The sequence below is a fragment of the Ornithorhynchus anatinus genome, chromosome 14 (assembly GCF_004115215.2).
Source record: "Ornithorhynchus anatinus isolate Pmale09 chromosome 14, mOrnAna1.pri.v4, whole genome shotgun sequence".
Classification (NCBI taxonomy): domain Eukaryota; kingdom Metazoa; phylum Chordata; class Mammalia; order Monotremata; family Ornithorhynchidae; genus Ornithorhynchus; species Ornithorhynchus anatinus.
In genome coordinates, this window is record NC_041741.1 from 320,468 (window position 1) to 343,601 (window position 23,134).

The 23,134-nt window shown below is 48.4% G+C and overlaps 1 protein-coding gene and 1 long non-coding RNA gene across 3 annotated transcripts; one reads left to right on the forward strand and one right to left on the reverse strand.

The window, feature by feature from the left end:
• Positions 1-3,807: 3,807 nt before the first annotated feature.
• LOC120638802 lies at positions 3,808-7,127 on the reverse strand. Its single transcript, XR_005660757.1, has 2 exons — positions 6,825-7,127; positions 3,808-4,020 (listed from the first exon to the last, which is right to left on the reverse strand). It is a non-coding gene; the product is annotated as an uncharacterized LOC120638802 (long non-coding RNA).
• Positions 7,128-7,421: 294 nt separating this feature from the next.
• On the forward strand, positions 7,422-21,994 carry WDR89 (WD repeat domain 89). 2 transcript variants are annotated; one of them, XM_007661218.3, is made up of 3 exons: positions 7,422-7,827; positions 18,025-18,062; positions 20,582-21,994. In XM_007661218.3, the coding sequence occupies exon 3, from the start codon at positions 20,612-20,614 to the stop codon at positions 21,770-21,772; it is 1,161 nt and encodes a 386-aa protein (XP_007659408.2). In that variant the 5' UTR covers positions 7,422-7,827; positions 18,025-18,062; positions 20,582-20,611; the 3' UTR covers positions 21,773-21,994. The 2 variants fall into 2 exon arrangements, with proteins under 2 accessions (XP_007659408.2, XP_007659407.2); XM_007661217.3 differs by lacking the exon at positions 18,025-18,062.
• Positions 21,995-23,134: the final 1,140 nt, after the last annotated feature.

The window sequence follows — 23,134 nt, forward strand, 5'->3', positions numbered from 1 at the left end:
GTATCACATTGAAATTACCCAGATACGCCAAGCTGTAATAATTCCTTTACTGCACTGCTGTCATCATGGGAGCAAATGGGTGTGGGTTTTTTATTTTGAATTAATTATACAAAAAGTAGAAACAGTTAAGTGTTCTATTGATGTTTTGTAATTATGGGTTTTTTTTTTCCAAGTTTAAAACCTGAGCTTTAGTATTTCACGGTCAGGTATAAAAAGCTCTTCAACAGTGGATTCCATTTGCCTTATTCTAGTCCTTAAATTGCAAGTTTAAAGAAAGGAATTCAAGGTAATTTCGCAAACCAAGATGGTTTATAATAATAACTGTAGTATTACGCACTTACTCTGTTCCAAGTACCGTGCTAAGTGCTGAAGTAGATCCCATACAATCAGATCAGAGGCACAGTCTCTGTTCCCCAGGGGGCTTACACTGTGTTTTTTATTGAGGTTGTTTATATTTTGATTTCCACTCAAGAGCCAGGTATATTTAAAAAACAAAACACCCTCTAACCTCAGCAAGTATTATTTCTTCTGACTCAGGATCTTGTTCCTCATCTCCAGATGGCATTTACGATTTGGCTGAGACCTCTGTGCTCAGTAGTGCACAAGGATTATTTGTTTCTGTTCCTCCTCTCCATCGCTGTCCCTCATGCTCGCAGGCAATGCCATTAGCAGTGAAATTCGCCCTTTAGGTGCCCGTGAGGCCGGTCCCAGCCACACCTAGCACAAGCACAGCCTCACTGGGTGGCTTTCTAATGCCTGCGGTGGCTGGCCCTGTTTTCTCTTTGCCTTCTCATCCCATGAACCTCACAGAGTTTTGACTCGCAAAGAACGGCTCCTTTCTGGGTTGCAGTATGCCAGGCTGGTCTCTCCGCAGCAGCCAATCCCCAATTTTCAGCTGGGATGCAGGGTTGTCTGAATCTGTTGGACTGAATCATTAAATTGTCTCCTCTCACCTGCTTGCTTTTGGTTCTCCAGTTCCAGCTCCCCACCCAGCAGCTGCTTGGCTATCCTGCTGGCCCCCCCTTCTCCTCCTGTTACATGCCCAGTGCAGCCATGTGGCAGGTGGCGTTGGTTATTTCTGATCCCGCTGTGCCATTTGATGTTGCGCAAAGCCTGCTGGAACTGTTGAAGGATCTGGCGGTGGTCTCTGTGGGGGTGGGGCCCAGGTTGCACACCACCACCGCTCCGTAGGTCTTCCTTTTGGTCTGCAGTCTGAGGCCAGGCCGCCACCACATCCCGTTTTCTCAAAGACCCGTGCTAACCGTTTTCTTCATTAGATGTTTCTGTTTCCTCGTCTACCGTTTGTATTGTCGGTCAGTCAGCTGCCTACGTAGCAGAATTCCAGAACCACAGTTTAGCTCCGGGTTGCCAGAGGTGTGAATGAATTCCCTGCTGCAGGTTGATACGTTATCTCGGTTTTCCTTAAACATACTGTCAGCCAGTATTGCCTGGCTGAGTGAGGAAAGTGATTCATAATCATCTGCACGTAGTTTGGGGTGTGTGCCTTTAAGATGTGGTCATCTGCAGTCAGCAATTGGTGAACGGCTGTGTCCGGGGCTTTGGCTAAAGCTCAAAATCTGTTGTGTTGGGAGAGTTTCCCAGCAGAGCGGGAATTCATCCAGACCTCTTCATCCTGGATCTGCAGGACCTACATCCTCCAGCATGGCTGTGTAATAATGTTGGTATTTGTTAAGCGCTTACTACGTGCAGAGCACTGTTCTAGGCGCTGGGGTAGATACAGGGTAGTCAAATTGTCCCACATGAGGCTCACAGTCTTCATCCCCATTTTACAGATGAGGCAACTGAGGCACAGAGAAGTGAAGTGACTTGCCCCCAGTCACACAGCTGACAAGTGGCAGAGCCGGGATTCGAACCCATGACCTCTGACTCCCAAGCCCGGGCTCTTTCCACTGTGTAGAGAAGATTGAACGGGGCAGGGCCCGCTTGAGCACCCCTGCTTTAACCCAGTTGGTGTTGGAACAGGGACTGGATCAGACGGGGCACCCCCAGCTCCAAGCCGGCCAATCGGGCCATCATGAAGAAGACTCAGCAGCTTATTGAAGTTTTCCAAGTGGCCCGATTTAATAAGCAGCTCCTCGAAATCCAGTTTCAGCTTCGTTTTCCAACAGGACTGCTGACCCTTAGGTACAGAGCTCCCCGGGGACGTCTTTATTCTCCAAGAGTCTCGCGTTAGGCTGACCTGGCGGTCTGGAGATCTCCTTTCGGCTGGCATGGTTCCGTAATCACTGTGAGCTTGGAGCACGTCCATCTAACCCTCTGCCGCCCACACGGCTGCTGCTGGGGTCTGGACGTCCTTGAAGTCCCTCGGTGAGAGTCAGCGAGGTACCGGGTTGAGATCTTAGATGCATCCGGGTGGTAGTGTGGATCACGAGGTGGGGGTTTGGGCCCTGATCCCACGTGGCCCAAAGGTTTTCTTCTATGTATGGACTTCACTGCCAACTCTGACATTAAAATTGCCCACAATAATTAATTTATCTAAAGTTGACGCACCTGAGATGAGTTTTTCTAGCACTTTAGAAACAATCTTTTTCTTCATGGCGGTTGGTCACGATGGGGACTTGTACACATAGGACAGTGGTAAAACACTTGGATCTGATGACTCTAAGTCCTCAAGCGGTCACTTCTACTGCCGGGCAGATCTGGGTGGCTCGACAGCAGTGACATCGGTCTGATTGCAAATCCAACCCCTGAGAGCCATCAGTCTGAAGATGCATCTCGGTGGTCTCTTCCCCCTCCCCGTCCCACCACCCAAAGGTTTACGTTCATTAACTATTGAGTCTCCCGGACATTAAGAGCAAAATGCAAGCTCTGTTCAAAGGCCAGCTAAGACTATGCCATTGGGAAGATAAATAAGAGGGAGCTCGGGAGGCCCTTGGGCTGCAGCAGCAGCCAGCTGGCTCCGGCTCACGCCCAGCCTCCCTCGGATGATGGTCAGCAGGGGCCGCGGGGAAAAGCCCCAGCCCCCAGGCAGGTCCGGTCGGCGGCCTAAGCCGTCACTTTCTTAACGAAAGCACGTTCTTCTCTAGGCAACAGTCCCTCGTACGGGAGCCCCGACTCCGAGGGGCTTCCCCCCCCTGCTCAGTCCACATGAGATCATCTATAAATTCTTTGCATCTGGCTGGGCCTGTTCCCGTTCATTTTCACCCCTCCTGTGTCATGTCCACCATAAGAAGAACCAAATGAAAAGAATAGCAGAAATATTGTTTAGAGTTGAGCACTAACTACAGGTCAGTTAAAATACAGGCAGAGGAGAAGCTTTGGTTTCTACCTGCTGAGACCTTTCTATTCTGGAAGATTCCTGTTTCTTGGTCTTGGGTCTCATTAGGGAGCCTCCCAAGTCCACTAATCACTAGGGGCCCTTTAACCCTGGGGGCCTTTTCGCCACAAAGCCTTTCCAGCTGTCACCTCTCTATCCTGGCATGGTGAGAGCAAGAAGGGTAGGCCTCTGCTCTTGAAAAGGAGTCTGACTGGAACTCCTCAATTCTATTTCCTCGTGAAGTTGAATAGAATCAAAGTGAAAAATCATTCAATTGGCGATCTTGCTCCCACAGGCTCTGCGTGGCAGTTTTAAAGAAACTGTCTACTTTGCAATAAAGAAGTTTCTCTACCCACAAAGGCTTCAGATGAAACAGCCGACTCCAGCCCTTCTCCTTTCGTTGTAGTTCATCAAAACAATATTAGGCAATTCTCAAGCACAGAAGTGAAACCGACTTGTTTCCATGTCACCTCGAAGAGGGGGGATCAACAAATAATATGAAACAGAAGAAGAAACTGGATTTGAAAACGTTTTCATGTTTGTTGGTTTATGATGGGCGGTTTTCTTCACCACCCAAGGAATAAGATGGTGTCAAGGGGGAGACGGGGGAGCAGGATCGGAAGACTGTTTCCGCTTGAGTCAGCCCTGACCAAGTCGGCTGTTGGCTGTCAGTTCCCTGACAGAGGTGGCCTGCTTTCCTCCCGAGAGGGGTTTCCGGAATCAACCTTCCGGGCCTTTAGAAACTGGATCAAAAAGAGGTGACTTTTTTTGCACTGCCATCTGTACCCGTAGGACACCCCCTCAGTCCCACAGCACTTATTTATTGTCGTATTTACTGAGCACTTAACTGTGTGCAGTGCACTGCACTAAGCACTTGGAAAGTACAATTCAGCAATAGTATTTGCAATAATATGTGCCTATCCATAATTTATATGTGGTATTTAAGCACTTACTACGTACCAGGCACTGTTCTAAGCAATGGGGTAGATAAGAAGTATCAAGTTGAACACAGTCCATGTCCTACATGGGGCTCACAGTCTTAATCTCCATTTTACAGACGAGGAAACTATGTACCAGGCACTGTCCTAAATGCTGGGGTGGACACAAGCAAACTGGGTAAGATGGTCCCTGTCCCGCATGGTGCTCACAGTCTTAATCCCCATTTTAGAGATGAGGGAACTGAGGCACAGGGAAATCAAGTGCCCATGGCTACCAGCAGACAAGTGGCTGAGCCAGGATTAGAACCCAAGACCTTCTGACTCCCAGGCCCGTGCTCTATTCACTAAGTCATACCATCACAATTATTAGGATCACATCTCCTCCAAGAGGTCTTCCCCAATTAAGTACGCCCTTTTCGCCCTGGCTCACTCTCCCTTCTGTGTCATCTATGCACTTGCACCTGTGACCTTTGGGCATTTGATATTCACCCCACCCCAAACCCCAGAGCACTAAATGTACATAGCTTTAAATATAAATTATATTAACATCTGTCCCCCTGATTAGACGGTAAGCTCTTTACCGGCAGAGAACGTCTGCAAATTCTGTTGTACTGTACTTTCCCAGGGGCTTAGTACAGTGTTCGACACGTAGTAAACACTCAATAAATATTGATAAGGCAGAGTTCAGGTAGGAAATTTGGTACAATGTAATTGTAAGAAAAGGAATGAATTCTAAAATTATGAATGTAAACCCAAGAAACGGGGCCTGTGACTAAAAAAAGTTCTCCATGTGTGAGAAGGGAGAGAGGCGGAAGAGTGGGAGGAGCTGGATTCCGGTGCCAGCTCTGCCTCAAATCAGTCAATCGTATTTACTTAGTGCTTACTGTGTGCAGAGCACTGTACTAAGCGCCTGGTAGAGTACGATATAGCAGTGTATTGGACATTCCCTGCCCACGACGAGCTTACAGTCTAGAGGACTAGCCGGCTATAAGACTTTGATCAAGACTGTGAACCCCATGTTGGACAGGGATTGTGTCCAACATGATTAACTTATCTACCCCAGCACTTAAAACAGTGCTTAGCACATGGTAAGTGCTTAACAGGTACCATTATTATTATTATTATTATTACAATAATGACAATCACTTAATCTCTCTGGGCCTCAGTTTCTCCATCTGCCAAATGGGTATTTTTCTCTCTCCCAATCTCCGCGAGATGATGCTCGAGGGCAAAAATGGTTGAAAAAATGCGGAACAAAGAGCTTAGTAAATAAAATAAAACCAAGGGGGTATTATTAAATTAGTCGCCACGATTTGAAGTAAACGAGGCCCTGGCGTCGAGAATACACTCAGCGTGGGGTTTGGCTCAAAGTAATTCGATCGTATTTACTGGGCAACAAGTGTGTGCAGAGCACTGTACTAAGCGCTTGGGAAGTACAATTCAGCCACAGAGAGGGACAATCCCTGCCCACCATGGGTGCACGGTCTAGAAGTCTTTTACTCTGTGAGAAGTGGCGTGGCTCGGTGGAAAGAGCCCGGGCTTGGGAGTCAGAGGACTCGGGTTCTAATCCCGCCTCCGCCACTTGCCTGCTGTGACCTTGGGCAAGTCGCTTAACTTCTCTGTGTCTCAGTGACCTCATCTGTAAAATGGGGATTAAAACTGGGAGCCTCCCGTGGAACTACCTGATTACCTTATACCTCCCCCAGCGCTTAGAACAGTGCTCGGCACATAGTAAGCGCTTAACAAATACCATCATTATTATGAGTTCGAATCCCAGCTCTGCCACTTGTCAGCTGTGTGACGGTGGGCAAGTCCCTTCACTTCTCTGGGCCTAGGTGACCTCATGTGTAAAATGGGGATGAAGACTGTGAGCCTCACGTGGGACCACCTGATGACCCTGGATCTACCTCAGCGCTTAGAACAGCGCTGTGCACATAGGAAGCGCTTAAATACCAACATTATTATTATTAGCAGCGTGGCTCAGTGGAAAGAGCCCGAGCTTGGGAGTCTGAGGTCGTGGGTTCGAATCCCAGCTCTGCCACTTGTCAGCTGGGTGACTGTGGGCAAGTCACTTCATTCATTCAATTCATTCAATAGTATTTATTGAGCGCTTACTATGTGCAGAGCACTGTACTAAGCGCTGTACTTCACTTCACTGTACTTCACTTCTCTGGGCCTCAGTTCCCTCATCTGTAAAATGGGGATGAAGACTGTGAGCCCCACGTGGGACAACCTGATTCCCCTGTATCTACCCCGGCGCTTAGAACAGTGCTCTACACATAGTAAGCGCTTAACAAATACCAACATTATTATTATGATGACCTGGTACCTACTTGGCGCATGGCAAGCGCTTAACAAATACCAAAATTACTATTACGGCCCATCCTGCAGGTGGCGCTGTGGCGCTGGCTCCGTCTCCTTCCCGCGCATGCGCCCGTCCGTCTCCTACGTCACCTCCGGTGCCTCACCCTCCCTGTCCGCGGGCTGCCGGCGGCCGCTCGCCTCTCGGCGCCAGAGCCGGAGAGGGGCCCGGGACCGAGCCGGTCGGCTCCGCTGCCCAGTGGCGGGAGTGCAGCCTCCTCCCCGGGTGGGCCGAAGGCTTCCGTTACCTGAGAGCCGTCCGCGGTCCTTCCTTCGCGGGCGGCGGGCGTCGGGGCCGCTTCCCGGCAGCGGTGAGGTAGCTTCCTCAGGCAATTCGAAATCTACGGCCCAGGCCGGGCCCGACGGAGCGCTATGCGGCCCCAAGCCGGAAGGGGGCGCCCTCGCCTTGCCGGCTGTTGGTTCACGCAGGCGCACAGACGAGACTTTCCGCAGCCAATGACGTTGGGGGGGATTTCTACGGTCATGGGTGGGGGGAGTGCGTCACGCGCGGGACCCTTGAGTGTGCGCAGTCACTACGGGCTCCGCCCCCCCGCCCTGTCCCCCGATCGCGGCCAGCCAATCGCTGCGCCCCGTCCTTCCCGTCCCAGCCAATCGCTCCGCTCCATCCTTCCCTTCCCAGCCAATCGCTCCGCCCCGTCCTTCCCATCCCAGCCAATCGCTCCGCCCCGCCCTTCCCAGCCAATCGCTCCGTCCCGTCCTTCCCGTCCCAGCCAATAGCTCCGCCCCGCCCTTCCCTTCCCAGCCAATCGCTCCGCCCCGCCCTTCCCGTCCCAGCCAATCGCTCCGTCCCGTCCTTCCCGTCCCAGCCAATCGCTCCGCCCCGCCCTTCCCTTCCCAGCCAATCGCTCCGTCCCGTCCTTCCCGTCCCAACCAATCGCTCCGCCCCGCCCTTCCCGTCCCAGCCAATCGCTCCGCCGCGTCCTTCCCGTCCCAGCCAATCGCTCCGCTCCATCCTTCCCAGCCAATCGCTCCGCCCCGTCCTTCCCTTCCCAGCCAATCGCTCCGTCCCGTCCTTCCCGTCCCAACCAATCGCTCCGCCCCGTCCTTCCCGTCCCAGCCAATCGCTCCGCCCCGCCCATCCCTTCCCAACCAATCGCTCCGCCCCGTCCTTCCCCTCCCAGCCAATCGGAGCGCAAGGGCTGAGGGCGGGAGGCGGGGCGCGGCAGCCTCCGCCACCACGTGGCGTCTGTCGTTTCCCGCGAGGGCGGCCGGACCCCGGGACCCCATTAGGTAATTACGGCGGGGGGCGGGGGGCCCGCGCGCGCGAGCGCTGCTAACAATTACGGTACTCGTTAAAGCGCTCGCCATGTGCTGAGCGCTGTTCTAAGCGCTGCGGTGGGTGGGTAAGTCAGATTGTCCCAGCGTGGCTCAGTGGACGGAGCCCGGGGGTTGGGAGTCGGGGGTCATGGGTTCCAATTCCGGCCCTGCCACTTGTCAGCCGGGTGACCGTGGGCAAGTCACTTCACTTCTCTGGGCCTCAGTGACCTCATCTGGAAAATGGGGATGAAGACTGCGAGCCTCACGTGGGACAACCAGTTTACCCTGTCTCTCCCCCGGCGCTTAGAGCAGTGCTCTGCACATAGGAAGCGCTTAACAAATGCCAACATTATTATTATCATTAACAAATACCAACATTATTATTGTTTTTTAATCCCCCCTTTTTTTTTTTTTTACAGATGAGGTCACTGAGGCACAGAGAATGACAATATTGTTGGTTTCTGTTAAGCGCTTACCAACATTATTATTGTTTTTTAATCCCCTTTTTTTCCAGATGAGGTCACTGAGGCACAGAGAATGACAATAATGTTGGTATCTGTTAAGCGCTTACTATGTGTAGAGCACTGTTCCAAATGCTGGGGATGCAGGATAATCAGGTTGTTCTGGGTGAGGCTCACAGTCTTCATCCCCATTTTCCAGATGAGGTCGCTGAGGCACAGAGAAGTGAAGTGACTTGCCCACAGGCACACAGCTGACAAGTGGCGGAGCCGGGATTCGAACCCATGACCCCTGACTCCCAAGCCCCGGCTCTTTGCGCTGAGCCACGCTGCTTCTCCCAAGGGGTTAAAGGGTGGATCGCCGGGCCACACGCAATAGAGGAAGAAGAAAAGAAGCTGTTGACTTAGAATGGGCTGCCGGGGATAATAATAATGATGATGGCGTTTGTTAAGCCTTTACTATGCGCCAAGCACTGTTCTAGGCACTGGGGTAGACCCAAGGTAATCAGGTTGTCCCACGGGTGGCTCAGTCTTAATCCCCATTTTACAGATGGAGAAACTGAGGCACGAGCAGTTAAGTGACTTACCCATGGTCACACCGCAGACAAGTGGCGGAGGAGGGATTAGAACCCACGTCCTCTGACTCCCAAGCCCGTGTTCTTTCATTCACTCATTCAGTGGTGTTTATTGAGCGCTTACTGTGTGCAGAGCACTGTAATAGGTGCTTGGAAAGTACAATTCAACAATAAAAAGAGACGATCCCTTCCCACAACGGATTTACGATCTAGAAGGGGGGAAGCAGATATCAAAACAAGTAAACGGGCATCACTATTAATGAACAATTACATACACATCAAAACAAGTAAACAGGCATTGATATAAACAAACAGAAGTATAGATATGTACATATTTACACAAGTGGGGCGGGGAAGGGGGTGTAGAGCAAACACCGAATTGTTTGCCTAGTTGTACTTTTCAAGCGCTTAGTATAGTGCTGTGCAGACAGTAAGCGCTCAATAAATACGATGGAATGAATGAAGGAGTTGGGGTGTTGGGGAGGGGAGCGGAAGCTGAGGAAAAGGGGGGTCACTAGGCCATGCTGCTTCTTAGCACGGCTCACCAAGTAGCCCCGCGGCTTGCCTCCTCTCCCTTTCTCTTTCCAAGCGCTCTTGGCTCTGCCTGTTGCATAGTTATTATTATCATCATTATACTTATTCAGCGCTTACTATGTGTCAAGTACTGTTCTAACCGCTGGGGTAGGTCCAGGTTAATCATGTTGGACACAGCCCCTATCCCCCTTATAATAATCCAAGTGGGAGGGAGAACCGGTACTTAATCCCCATCTTTCCTAGGAGGAAACTACGGTAGAGAAAGGTTAGGTGACTCTCCAGTGGTCACACGTCAAAGCAACTGGCGGAGCCCAAACTGGAACCAAGGTTCATGCCGTTTCCACTTGGCAACGCTGTTTCCGATGTCGTTCTCCATCTTCTAACCTCGTTACCCTTCTTTCTTACTTTCCCATGCCTTAAATCGTTCCTTTTTTTCATGATCCTTCTTGACCGCCCCTCTGGCTGTGTTCTTGGAGAAGCAGCGTGGCTCAGTGGAAAGAGCACGGGCTTTGGAGTCAGGGCTCATGAGTTCGAATCCCAGCTCTGCTACTTGTCGGCTGAGTGACTGTGGGCAAGTCACTTCACTTCTCTGCGCCTCAGTTCCCTCATCTGTAAAATGGGGATGAAGACTGTGAGCCCCACGTGGGACAACCTGATTCCCCATGTCTACCCCAGCGCTTAGAACAGTGCTCGGCACATAGTAAGCGCTTAACAAATACCAACATTATTATTATTATTATTCTTGGCTGCATTTCCGCACAGTAGTAGCCCTCTCCCCTCCAAGAGCCCCTCTCCAGAGCTGCCCCAGGGGCCAGGCGACCTTAGGCCTGAGCAGTGGCTTCAGGGCAGCAGCCTCCCTCCCACTGCAGGGACCGCAGAATGCAGGCTGCCAACAGGGAGGGGAAAAACAGGGTGGGGACCCCCCCCAATCAATTAATCATATTTATTGTGCATTCATTCCATAGTATTTATTGAGCGCTTACTATGTGCAGAGCACTGTATTAAGCGCTTGGAATGAACAAGTCGGCAACAGATAGAGACAGTCCCTGCCGTTTGACGGGCTTACAGTCTAATCGGACGGTGTATTTACTGTGTAATGCTAATAATAGTAATTACGGTATGTACTTACTGTGTAATGCTAATAATAGTAATTACGGTATTTAAGTGCTTACTATGTGCCCGGCACTATACTAAGCACTGGGGTGAATACAAACAAATTGGGTTGGATACAGTCGCCGTCCCGCAGGTGGGAATGAGAAAAGGTGGAGAGGGGAAGGGCTGCAGCACCAGAGAAGCCTCAGGATGATCTGAGAGCCGAGCCCTGCCCTGTACTGAGCCCTTGGAGGGAGTGGCTTAGTGGAGAGAACATGGGCCTGGGAGTCAGAAGGACCTGGGTTCTAATCCCGGCTCTCCCGCTTGTCTGCTGTGCAACCTGGGGCAAGTCACTTCACTTCTCTGGGCCTCAGTTCCCCCATCTGTCAAATGGGTATTGACTGAGCCCCATGCGGGTCATGGACCCCATCCAACCTTATTAGCTTGTATCTACCCCAGTACTTACAACAGTGCCTGGCACACAGTAAGTGCTTAACAAATTCTATTTAAAAAAAAGGGGGGCACCAGGAGCATAAGACGTGGTCCCTGCCCATGTGGAGCGTACACCTCAGCCCTTCACTCGGGCTTTGGGGCAAGCCCCTTCCCTGCCCCCACCCTCAGGAAGACTTGCCATTTTGAATATCTACCTCCTCGTGGTCTGGCATGTGATGCTTCGAAGAACTAACAGTGACTCTGGTGATGGTGACGTTGGAATGGTAGAGGCAGGTTCCTATTTATCCAGAATTTCACAGAGTTTGAGAGCATGGGAACAGTGGGCAGTGGGGAAGGCAGGGATGTAAAGCAGAAAAGCCAGGAGTCTGAGTTCGAGTTGCTCCTTTGCCAGCGCTCCATGGTGAGACCTCAGACAACCACTCTGGGCCTCGGTTTCCTCAGGTCATTTCTGCCTCTCCTACCTCATAAGGATGTTGTGAGGATAAAATGAAATCATTTCTATCGAAGTGCTTTGGAGACAAAAATACCGATTCAAAAGGGAGGTGAGGAAAAAATAGCATTTGGAATGAGCCCTTTCGTTCTGTACCGATTGAGTTTGGCTAGAGAATAATAATGTTGGTATTTAAGCGCTTACTATGTGCAGAGCACTGTTCTAAGCGCTGGGGGAGATACAGGGAGAGCTGGGGTAGAGAACCTCCCACCTGTCCCTTCAGGTGCCTCTACAACCTAATATTCTCATTCAGTCGAGGAAAGTGCAGCTCTCTGAGCAAAAGCTTCGTAAGGATTGAGAGATCCGGAGGCGAAAGAGAAAACAGCACGAGGTGCTGCAAACATTAAGCATAACGACGCGAGGCCCGGCCTTTTTGCGTACGCCGTGTATCCGGGACTGAGAGTTCCACAGTGGCCCTCTCAGTCACACGCAAACTTTGGGTGAATTTCACCATCAGTGACATCTCTGAATACAAAGGGCGGGTGTATGATATGTAATTACCTGATCTACATTCATCAATCTATTAGAAAAGGCAGATACGGGTGGGTGAACCCATGATCGAAGCTGTATGCAGTGTCTGTCATTCCTTTCAAGATGGTGCTGTGACTCAGACAACAGAGTTGGTATAACATTTAAGAAAATTATATAGTCTATTAATAAAACTTTGGAATACGAGGTGGGAGTATGAAATATCGGAACGGTACTTGGCGAAGGATATGATGGGTGTTTTTTTCCCAATGGGAACAGTAGGCAATAGACTTCCATCCGTCAATTTTGCTAAGGTAAAGTACGTGATGACTAAGAGACTTCAGGGCAAGGATTCGTGATCAGTTGTGTCGGTTTTGTAAGTAAGCATATTGTTACTAGTAGAATTACCGACTCACCGCGCCTCTCCCGTCTCATCGGCACCGCTGCTGACCTCTTGCCCACTCGCTCTTGCTCACCTCCTCCCCGCTGCCTCCAACTCCCTTCCCCTTGACATCCGACAGGCCTCTCCCCATCTTCAAAGTCACGTCTCTGCCAAGTGGCCTGCCCTCATTCATTCCTACTCCCCCAGCCAGGTTACGTCCCCCTCAGTCCCCCTCGATTTTCACTTCAGCTCTTCTGCGTCCTTTGAGAACTTATGAACTCACACCCCTCCTTAGCACTTAAGTACATATTACTATTACTGAATCACTGATTCACCCACATCCCCTTTTTCCTTCTGTCACTAACTGATTTTACAGAAAGGCGGCAAGGCCTAGTAGAAGGAACACTGGACCAGGAGTTAGGAGGGCCGCGTTATAACCTCAGCTCCTCCACTTAACTGCTCTGTGACCTAGGGCAAGTCATTTAACCTGTCCGTGCCTCAGTTCCCTCATCCGTAAAATGAGGTTAAAATCCCTGTTCTCCCTCTTAACTGTGAGCCCCACGTGGGACGGGACTGTGTCCAACCTGATTACCTTGTATCCGCCCCAGTGCTTTATACAGTGCTTGGCATATATATACAGTCAGCGCTTAAATCTTTTTCTTATGGTTGTTTTAGGTTTCATTTTCCCAGCTAGACTGTACTTTTCTTGAGAGCAGGGACTGTGTCTTCTAACTCGATTGTACTCTCCAAGGACACTCAGTTCAGTGCTCTGCACCCAGGAGGCATTACCCATTCCTTGACAAAGTTGAAGGAGCAAAGTCCTCCTTTTGAGGTCCGACCCACCCCACCTTTAAATGGTGTGCTATTCATGTTACTTCCCAGGAACTGAAATCTGAACTGTAGATGACTTGCCAGAAGGATATCTTTTACATCCAGACTCCTCTTGCGTGTATAACTTTTCTTTTGGTACAGTATTCTTATTTTTCAGAGCACTTGTACGTCAATTTTCTCTTGTAACCTTACAACATCTCTCTCAGGTATTCATCAATCGATGGTATTTATTGAGCACTTCCTGTGTGCAGAGGACTGTACCACACGCTTGGGAGAATACAATACAACAGAGTCGGGAGACACGTTCCCTGGGCAAAATGAGCTTAAATATTACTACTAAGTAGGGAGAAGCAAATAGGAATGGTAGTTGTAGGAGCAGCATTTATTTAGCACGCAGCTGGTGCAATGCACTGTACTAGGCGCCAAGGAGATGCAGCATAATCGACATGTTTCAGGCCAACAAGCTTACACCCTCGCTGGGGAGACAGAAAAATAAAACTAGCATGGCCAAAACAAATAACTGACCACCTAGGTACCTGAGAGAAGCAACGTGGCTTAGTGGATAGAGCACAGGCCTGGGAGTCAGAAGGATCTGGGTTCTAATCCCGGCTCTGCCCCTTGTCTGCTGGGTGACCCTGGGCCTATCACTTTACTTCTCTGTGCCTCAGTTAGCTCATCTATAAAATGGGGATAAGGATTGTGAGCCCCATGTGGGTCAAGGACTGTGTCCAAACTGATGCATTTGTATCTACCCCAGCGCTTAGAACAGTGCTTGGCACACAGTGAGCGCTTAACAATACCATATCATTATGATTTGGCTCAAAAAGAGATGTCAGATGAGGCTGCAGGATAGTTAGGCCTGGGGATGATGCTGGGGAGGGGGCCAGGCCCGATCATTACTGCCTGCTGTTACTTTGGACCAGAGCGATTGGCAGGGCCAGAGGGCACCTACCTTTAGAGGAGAAGAAAAAAATTAGTCACAGCAGCGGGGCCTCTGGAAAGTACCTTGACCTAGTGGTTAGAGAACATGGACCTGGGAGTCAAAAGGACCTGCGTTCTAATCCCGCTTCCTCCACTTGTCTGTTGTCTGACCTTGAGCAAGTCGCTTAATCTCTCTGCCTCAGTTACCTCGTATGTAAAATAGGGATTAAGACTGAGCCTCATGTGGGACAGGGACTGTGTCCAACGCGATTAGCTTTATCTACCCCTGTGCTTAGAAGAGTGCTTGACACACAGTAAGCGCTCAACAAATACCATCGATATTATTATTATGACTTTTTGGCATTAGAGGTTTTTCACCCGGACTAGACCTTAAGCTCCTTGTGGGTAGGGAACATTCGTGCCTACCAACTCATAGTGTAATAATAATTATGGTATTTGTTAAGCACTTACTTTGTGCCAGGCACTGTACTAAGCACTAGGGTTGGACATAATCCCTTGTCCCACGTGGGGCTCACAGTCTCAATCCTGTTTTTCAGATGAGTTAACTGAGGCACAGAGAAGTTAAATGACTTGCCCAAGGTCACACAGCAGACAAGTGAGGGAACCAGGATGAGAACCCATCACCTTCTGACTCCCAGGCCTGTTCTCTATTCCCTACACCATGCTGCTTCTCCTGTAATAATAATGTTGGTAATTATTAAGCGCTTACTATGTGCAGAGCACTGTTCTAAGCGCTGGGGTAGATACAGGGTAATCAGGTTGTCCCACATGAGGCTCACAGTTAATCCCAGCACTTAATAATAATAATAATGTTGGTATTTGTTAAGCGCTTACTATGTGCCGAGCACTGTTCTAAGCGCTGGGGTAGACACGGGAATCAGGTTGTCCCACGTGGGGCTCACAGTCTTAATCCCCATTTTACAGATGAGGGAACTGAGGCACCGAGAAGTTAAGTGACTTGCCCAAAGTCACACAGCTGGCAAGTGGCAGAGCTGGGGTTCGAACTCATGACCTCTGACTCCAAAGCCCGTGCTCTTTCCAGTGAGCCACGCTGCTTCTCTGTGTACAGAGAAGAGCTTAGTACAGTGCTCTGCACATAGTAAGCGCTCAATAAATACTATTGAATCCCCATTTTACAGATGAGGTAACTGAGGCACAGAGAAGTAAAGTGGGTTGCCCACAGTCACCCAGCTGACAAGTGGCAGAGCTGGGAGTCGATCTCATGACCTCTGACTCCGAAGCCCAGGCTCTTTCCACTGAGCCACGCTGTACTCTCCCAAGCGCTTAGTACAACGTTCTACATATTGTAAGCACTCAATAAATACCATGGATTGACTGCCCTGGCAAGCGATTAATCTACTAACAAATCATGTTTAATGCAGTATTTGATTGGTTTTTGAAACAGCCTTAGTATTCCTCCCAAATTTTCCACTGACATTTCTTTGATGTTGGAGGTTTTTTTCAATGCATTCTCTAACTGAACGTTTTCTCTTCAAAAGCGGGAGACTCACCCTATTCCCATTCTAAAAAAAGGAATAAAGTTTATGAATCATTTGTGTTATTTTTGAAAACCTTGAAGGTTTAAAAGCTGTGACTCATCTTTTTGCCTTAAAAATACATTTTTTCAAGTGGGCAAAACAGATAACACTATAATGATTTGAAAACGTGAAAGATGTGTTGTGGCTGTGGCTGTGGGTGTATGTGAATATATATATATATATATACACACACACACATATATACATAGACTTGTCCTCTGTAGGTGAAGAAGACACCAGTGACAGTGAAGTTTACCTCTAAGTGTGTTGTGTGGCTGAAGAGGCCCTTGTGGGACTGCCAGGCCCAGCCACCCTGGGCACCCGTAACAGCCATCCCTTGTTGTGGGGTTGTATTTAATGTTGGTAGCGCCTGGCGCCGTCTTCTCTTTTGTGGCTGTAAATAAGCATTAAGGAACCATTCCTCATGTGAGAAAAATGCACAGGTTTTCACAGATGTGTAAATCAAATAGAGTTGGTAGTGTCATAATCAAAAAGTCATCTCTTGGGGGCTGTTTTGGGAAATTCCAATCACTGATGTGAAACCGGTAGATTCTCCTTTCATATACGCTTATGGTCCCTGTCACTTTGTTTGGATTGTTAATGGATTTTGTTAAGTGCTTATGATGTGCCAGGCACTGCAATAAGCACTGGGGTAGATACAAGGTAATCAGGTTGGACACAGTCCCATGGGGCTCACAGTCTTAATCCCCATTTTACATGGGACAATCCAATAACCTTGTATCTACCCCAGCGCTTAGAACAGTGCTCGGCACATAGTAAGCGCTTAACAGATACCATCATTATTATCATTGTTTTACAGATGAGGTAATTGAGGCCCAGAGAAGTTAAGTGACTTGCCCAGGTCACACAGCAGACAAGTGGCAGAGTCAGAATTAGAACCCGTGAACTTGTGACTTTCAGGCTCACGCTCTCTGCCGTAGGCCACGCTGCACCATTGTAAGAAGTGGAGTCTTTTCTGGTTTGGAACTGGAAGAAATGAATTTAGGACCCAGATGGCTTAGATCTGTCCAGGATATGGCAGCAGAGAGTTCCTTTGGAAGCAGCCCACCCCAAACACACTACTCTTGGCGCTGGGTACAAGCAGACACAGCTTTCAATCTTTATCTGTCAAACAGTGAAATCTTGGCACCTCTAACAAAAACTTTCAAATCTTCCACACTAGCTTGAATTTAGAAGAGCACTGAATCAAGGCCTCCAAAAAAATAAAGGTCTTATTAAAAGGGTCTGTCCTTTTAAATGCCATCAGTTGTTCTTGACTGTAGGGTCGAAGAACCCTTGCATAAGAATAAGTTGTGTTGTGCTCACCCTGTGTCTGATGCCCGGTGCGTTTGCACGGCTCCTTCTTCCAACATGCACTGTGCTCTACCCAGGCAGATGGGTTTTGGGGAAAGATGGTTCCCTAACTGCATCAAAATGCACAGTGAAAACATGCACTGTGGCAAAACTTGGATATCTGTTGGTACAGCCTTAAAATATTCAGCATCAGGGAATCTTCCACGTGATAATCTCAGTCTGCCGGTCTAACTCAATCCACTTCAAAGTAGCTATTTTTTGTTTCTCTGAGCCAGTCCAATCAATGATATTTATTGAGCCCCTACTATGTGCAGAGCACTGTACTACGCGCTTGGGAAAGTAGAGTACAAGAGAGTACGCAGACATGTCACTTTCCCGTGATGAGTTTACAAGCTAGAGGGGGAGAGGGACATTAATATCAACAAGTAATTTGTTATCAGACACACTCTTCCTTTGCCTGAGCCTATGTATGCCATCTTTGGCTTATCTCTAATTCATTTTGATATACTATCTTAGAACAATAGTTCTCTGCCTCATCCCTGCTGTTCTGCTAATCGTCATCATCAACAGTGTTTATTGAGTGCCTACTGGGTGCAGGTAATGTCCTACGCGCTTAGGAATACTGTCGTTAGGTGTCCCTTGGTTCAAGGATGATACTGCCAACAGTAAGATTTCGGAACATAAAACGAGTCAAAGATCTGGTCCCTGCCCTTGGAGTTTAGCTAAATGTGGGGAGGTAAGGGGACAAAAAATGCCAAACAAGAATAGGTGAAAAAAAAAAAGTAAGAGCCTAGACACAAATGATGAAATCAAGAGTGAGCAACCTTCATTTTTTCCACTTATCATCAATGGTATTTATTGGGTGCTTACTGTGTGCAGAGTACTGTATTAAGCGCTTGGGAGCGTACAGTCCAACTGAGTTGGTAGACAGTTTCCCTGCCCACAATGAGTTTACAGTTTAGAGGGGGTGACATTCATATAAATAAATCATTTAGAATACATAATTTCACTGTTTAGTAAATGACATAATTATTATGGAAATTGGTCATTTTTGTTTCTTCATATCCTCTTTCATAACCTTTTAATTTTCTAGGCATTAAAAGTTGAGCAAACGACAGTGTCCGTATTTAGGTGAGTTCAAAACAAAAGCTGAAACACAGTTTTAAAGGATCTGTTGGGAGTAATTCTGTACCAGCCACAATTAGATGTTAAGTAATTCCCTTTCCCTTTGTTTCCCATTGCCAGTTTATCATCGACGGCACTTACTGAGCACCTACTCGTGCAGAGTACATTAGTGGGCATTTCGGAACATTCAGCACAAGTACCGGGAGTTTATAATCCCACAGCCGAACGTGCGGCAAGTAAAAGATTAGGAGTATAGACAAAGGTGATCAAACCAAAAGTGAGCAATCGAAGTCCAAGTGTGTCCTGGCCCTGGGCTACACCCGCAGTGCCGGCAACCCAAGGGAAAAGTGGCAGGTTGGTGGAGATGATGTTCGGGCAAACTTTTGATAGGAGGGAAGGTCCGTGCCCGGGGGAAAAGCATGAGCCAATGGCTCTAGACCATAGGGTCACAAACAAGGAATGGTTAGAAGATTCATTTGGAAGGAGTGGAAAGTACCAGCTGGCCTCTCGTGGGCCGGCAAGTGGGTGGCCCCTTCCACCTGTTCACAGGTGCCAGCTGCTGATGTGATCACCTGGCTAGTCCACGGCTTTTGGAGAACTCACTTCTTGTGTCACCCTTGTTTCTGCTGCAGCCGTTGCCAGGGAGGTGGTCTGAGCGGGGAAGAGGTGCAGGCTGCTCAGGCAAGTGGCAAGGATCATCCAGATCATCTCGGGTCAGAGAAATTTTAATCCTGTTGTAGTTAGATTTGAGAGACTAGCCTGCACCCTTCTCTTAGTTACCCAACAGTTCTGATTTTCCTTCCCATTTTGAAGCACTCAACACCTTGCTCCTTCCCTTCTCACCTTGCTGCTCTCCTACAGCCCAGCCCGCACACTTTCCTCCTCCATTCATTCGGTCGTATTTATTGAGTGTTTACTGTATGCGGAGCACAGTATTAAGTGGTTGGGAGAGTACCAAACAACAATAAACAGACGCATTCCCTGCCCACATCGCACTAATGTCAACCTACTCAGGGTATCTCGATCTCATCTATCTCGCCACTGACCTCTTGCCCTTGTCCTGACTCTGGCCTGGAACATCCTCCCTCTTCATAACTGACAATTACTCTCCCTACCTTCAAAACCTCATTGAAGGCACATTTCCTCCAAGAGGACTTCCCGAAGGCCTCCTTTTCTCTTCTCCCACTCTCTTCTGCATCGCCTTGATTCGCTTCCTTGATTCACCTTCCCTCCCCACCCCACAGCACTTATGCACATATCCGTAATTTACAAATTATTGTCTGTCTCCCCCTCGAAACCGGAAACGCTTTGTGGTCAGGAAACATGTTTACCAACTCTGTTAGACTGTACTTTCCCCAAGCGTTTAGTAGAGTGCCCTGCACACAGTAAGCACTCAGTAAATACGATTAATTCCCTTTTGGTCTCCTCACAGTCAAGGGAGAGTAGGGAGAGGGACAGTGGCTTAAATCTTAGGAGCGTCATCTTTTTCGAACGTCAGAAGAAGTGACTCCTTAGTGATCATATACTACCGATTCAGGTGTCTAGTTTACGACAGTTCCAACCGGAAAACCCCCGACAGCTTGGGAGGAAGGCTGGATTGTTGCGGGGGTGGGGCAGGGAAGGTGGGCTGCCAGCTGGTTGAGCCAGGGACGGGCAGCAGCTAATGGCCCTCAGGGAGGCATCATGTTTCCAGAGTCTCCCTAAGGAACTGCACATGTAGGTAGGAGGGTAACCTGAGAAACTCATCACTTCAGAGAGTTACTGCAAGGAAACTTGTTTTTAAAACACCCACTGGAGTAGGATGCATTTTTTTCCAACCCTGAAGCAGCAGTCAAGTTGCAGCAGAAGCAGGGTCCCTCTCTTGTAGGACTGTCACACTTTTTAAAAAGTGCCTGCCATAAAAGTATGTATTTCAGCACTTGAGATTCTCTATGTCACTCCATCAGGAGCTCAGTACACGTGAAGAAGGGTAGCAGGCAATCTCCCAAAGTGGGATGCTAAAACCGGGCCTTGAGTCTAAGCTAAGCAGCAGGGATTAGCGGCAAGCCCGTGCTTGGGAGTCAGAGGACATGGGTTCTAATCCCGGCCCCGCCACTTGTCTGCTGTGTGACCTGGGGCAAGCCACTTCTTTGTGCCTCAGTTACCTCATCTGTAAAATGGGAGATTAGGAGCGTGAGCCCCATGTGGGAAAGGCTGATTACCTTGTATCTACCCCAGCGCTTAGAACTGTGCTTGGCACATAGTAAGCCTGTACGAATCCCATCATCATTATTATGTTCTAAACACATGCAGAACATGCTCTCTCTTCCAGGGGTAGAACGTCAACTCACCACAAAACAGGCTTCTCAGGAAGGAGCGGAGGTCTGGCTTACTCCCTGCCATCCTCAAGTTATCCAGGCGTATTCAAGACAATACCAAAGAAGTAGTTTTGCCCTGTTGCCTATTCCACAGAATATGGATTCTGAAAAGGGGTTTTTCTTGGGGCTCGTTCCAGTTTGACAGAAGCAATTTGGATTTTATTTCAGATTTCCATCCCTTCGGATGCCGTTGTCGATATGGAGAAGATGGAGGAGCAGCTGGCGAACCTGCACATTGCTAAACGTTCTTCAGTGACCAAAGAGCCCACTTACCTACTGGAAATAGACATATCAAGACCTGCTCTCAATGGCTTGGTGGCCGTTTCATGTTCCAACAAATCAATTAGATTATACGACCAGCAGACACTGCACTTGCAGCGGGAGTTCAGCGTACACCCTGGGCTGCTTAGCGGAGTTAAGTTTGCCCATTCAGGTGATAATTTATTATTTTCGGCATGTTCGGACGGCACCGTAAAATGCTGGGACACTCGCTTACCCGGTGAAGCTGAGGCACGGCTGTTCAAGGGTTACCCTTCGAACGTTTTCATCAGCTTCGACATCAGCTGCGATGACCGCGTAGTTTGCGCCGGCACAGAGAAAGTTGACGACGACGCCTTAATGGTATTTTGGGATGTAAGAGGCGGTACCAAAAGAGCCTCCCCAACCACACCCCCCCTAGGTGTTTATTCAGAGTCTCACAACGATGACATCACTCAAGTCTGTTTCCATCCTAACGACCCGAATACGATCGTTTCCGGATCGACCGACGGACTGGTCAACGTGTTTGACGTCGGCCGGGACAACGAGGACGACGCCCTGACCGCAACCTGCAACTCCGACTCGTCCGTAAGTTTTATCGGTTGGGCCGGGAAGGATTTGAGACAGGTCTACTGCGTGACCCACGACGAGGGATTCTATTGGTGGGACCTTGCTCGTTTAGATTCCGATGAACCGATAACCCGATTGAGCATCCAGGATGTCAGAGAAGTGGCCGATGTAAAAAATGACCACTTGCACTACCTGATTGGTGGAGTGTATCACGAAAAGACCGATCGACTGTTAGTTCTTGGAGGAACAAGCGCAGGAAATGTGCACTTAATGAGCTGTTGCACCTCTGGCTCCGGACTGCTCCACACGGGCAGCCTCCAAGGAGGACATTCTGCTACCGTGCGTTCCTTCTGCTGGAACCCGGAGGGTGACTCTTTGCTGACTGGGGGAGAGGACGGTCAGCTGGTACTCTGGAAACCTGGCGCTGCCCAACGGAGCCCGGCCAAGAAGGGTGCCCTGAAAATCGGTTCCACTGTGCAGCAGCGAGTCAGAGTTCACAGCCAAAACTCTTACACGGGCAAGAGAAAGTAAAGTTTAAAAAGGGGTTGCTTTTGTTTTCCGAGCAGATTTATTTTTAGGCAGATTCAGTACGTGGACCTACTGGACCATTTTAAAATAACAGGCCTTTGTTTAACCTTGCCATTCGGATGACTCCCATTTTACCTCGCAGCCAAGAGACATGTTCCTGCTGTGTGTTTTGCCGTTTTTCTTGAAAAAGGACTTAATAAACTTAATAGATAATATCTACGAAAAGATGTGGCACCTTTCTTATCCCCCTTTGAAAATTGATAGAAATTTCAGGTTAGAAACACATGTAGAAAATGTTATAGTTATCTAAAATGCTTTCCAGCCCGAGTAGGTACTTTCCATTAGCACTGTCAGAGATTGTCTCCCGGGGAAGAGCAAAAAATGTTACCAAGCTCTTTCATAGAGACAGAGGGCCGCGTCTCAGCGAACCTCACTGTTGATATTAAGTTTCCCTCAGTAGATGAGGCCCCGACCAGTAAGTACTAAAGTCTTGGCTTTATTTCACCTCTGGTATCTCTGCCAACACCTGCCATGCGAATTAGCTAGAAACCACTGTCATCTTGCCCGTGGCTCCCACCAGTCATTGGGAGGTTAATGGAAAGCTTTGGAACTTTCTGTTTTTAACCCAATGATTAAGAAGCTGAGGCTTAGGCACTTCAGCCATTTCAAGTGTAAATATTTGCTTTGATTCCTATCTTCAGAAAACCACAAGGATAAATGTTATCAACATTCTAGGCTTACAGCAAAAAAGAGAGTGGTTCTTACAATTTCAAAATACTTTGGGAATGGGTTCAATGTTTCCTGCAACTGCAAACCACTAGGAATATTTCAACATTTGAAAACCACATATTTTTTCAACACTTAAGACAATTATATGTTCCATTTAAAATAGCCATTACATTGCTTTGTGAGATGATACATTTCACCACTGTATTCTTCTCCTTTCTAACGAGCATGTGTTGGCAATATTTTTTTTTGGCCGGGGGGGGGGCGGTCGGAAATCATAACTAGAATAGTAATTACTATTTCAGAAAGTTGACAGAAGGTTGAGAATACTACATAACCTTTAAAACTTATCTACTCTTTGTCCAGGCCGATTTCTAGATACTAATTTAGTTAGTAGTTAAAAATTTAAAGCTTTGGATTCTAAGTGCAAAAGAAAAATGTGTTTTACGATTGGAATATTCAGCTTTTGTGTACGCTGGGTAACAAGTCCTGAAGGAGCTCCTTGTTTCAGGGTTATGTAAGCTAGATCCCCAGCTTCTTGAGGGCAGGGATCCTCTTTACCAACTCAACTGCCTTCTTCCAAGCCCTTAGTACCATGCTCTGCACACAAGAAGTGCTCAGTAAGTACCACTGATTGAT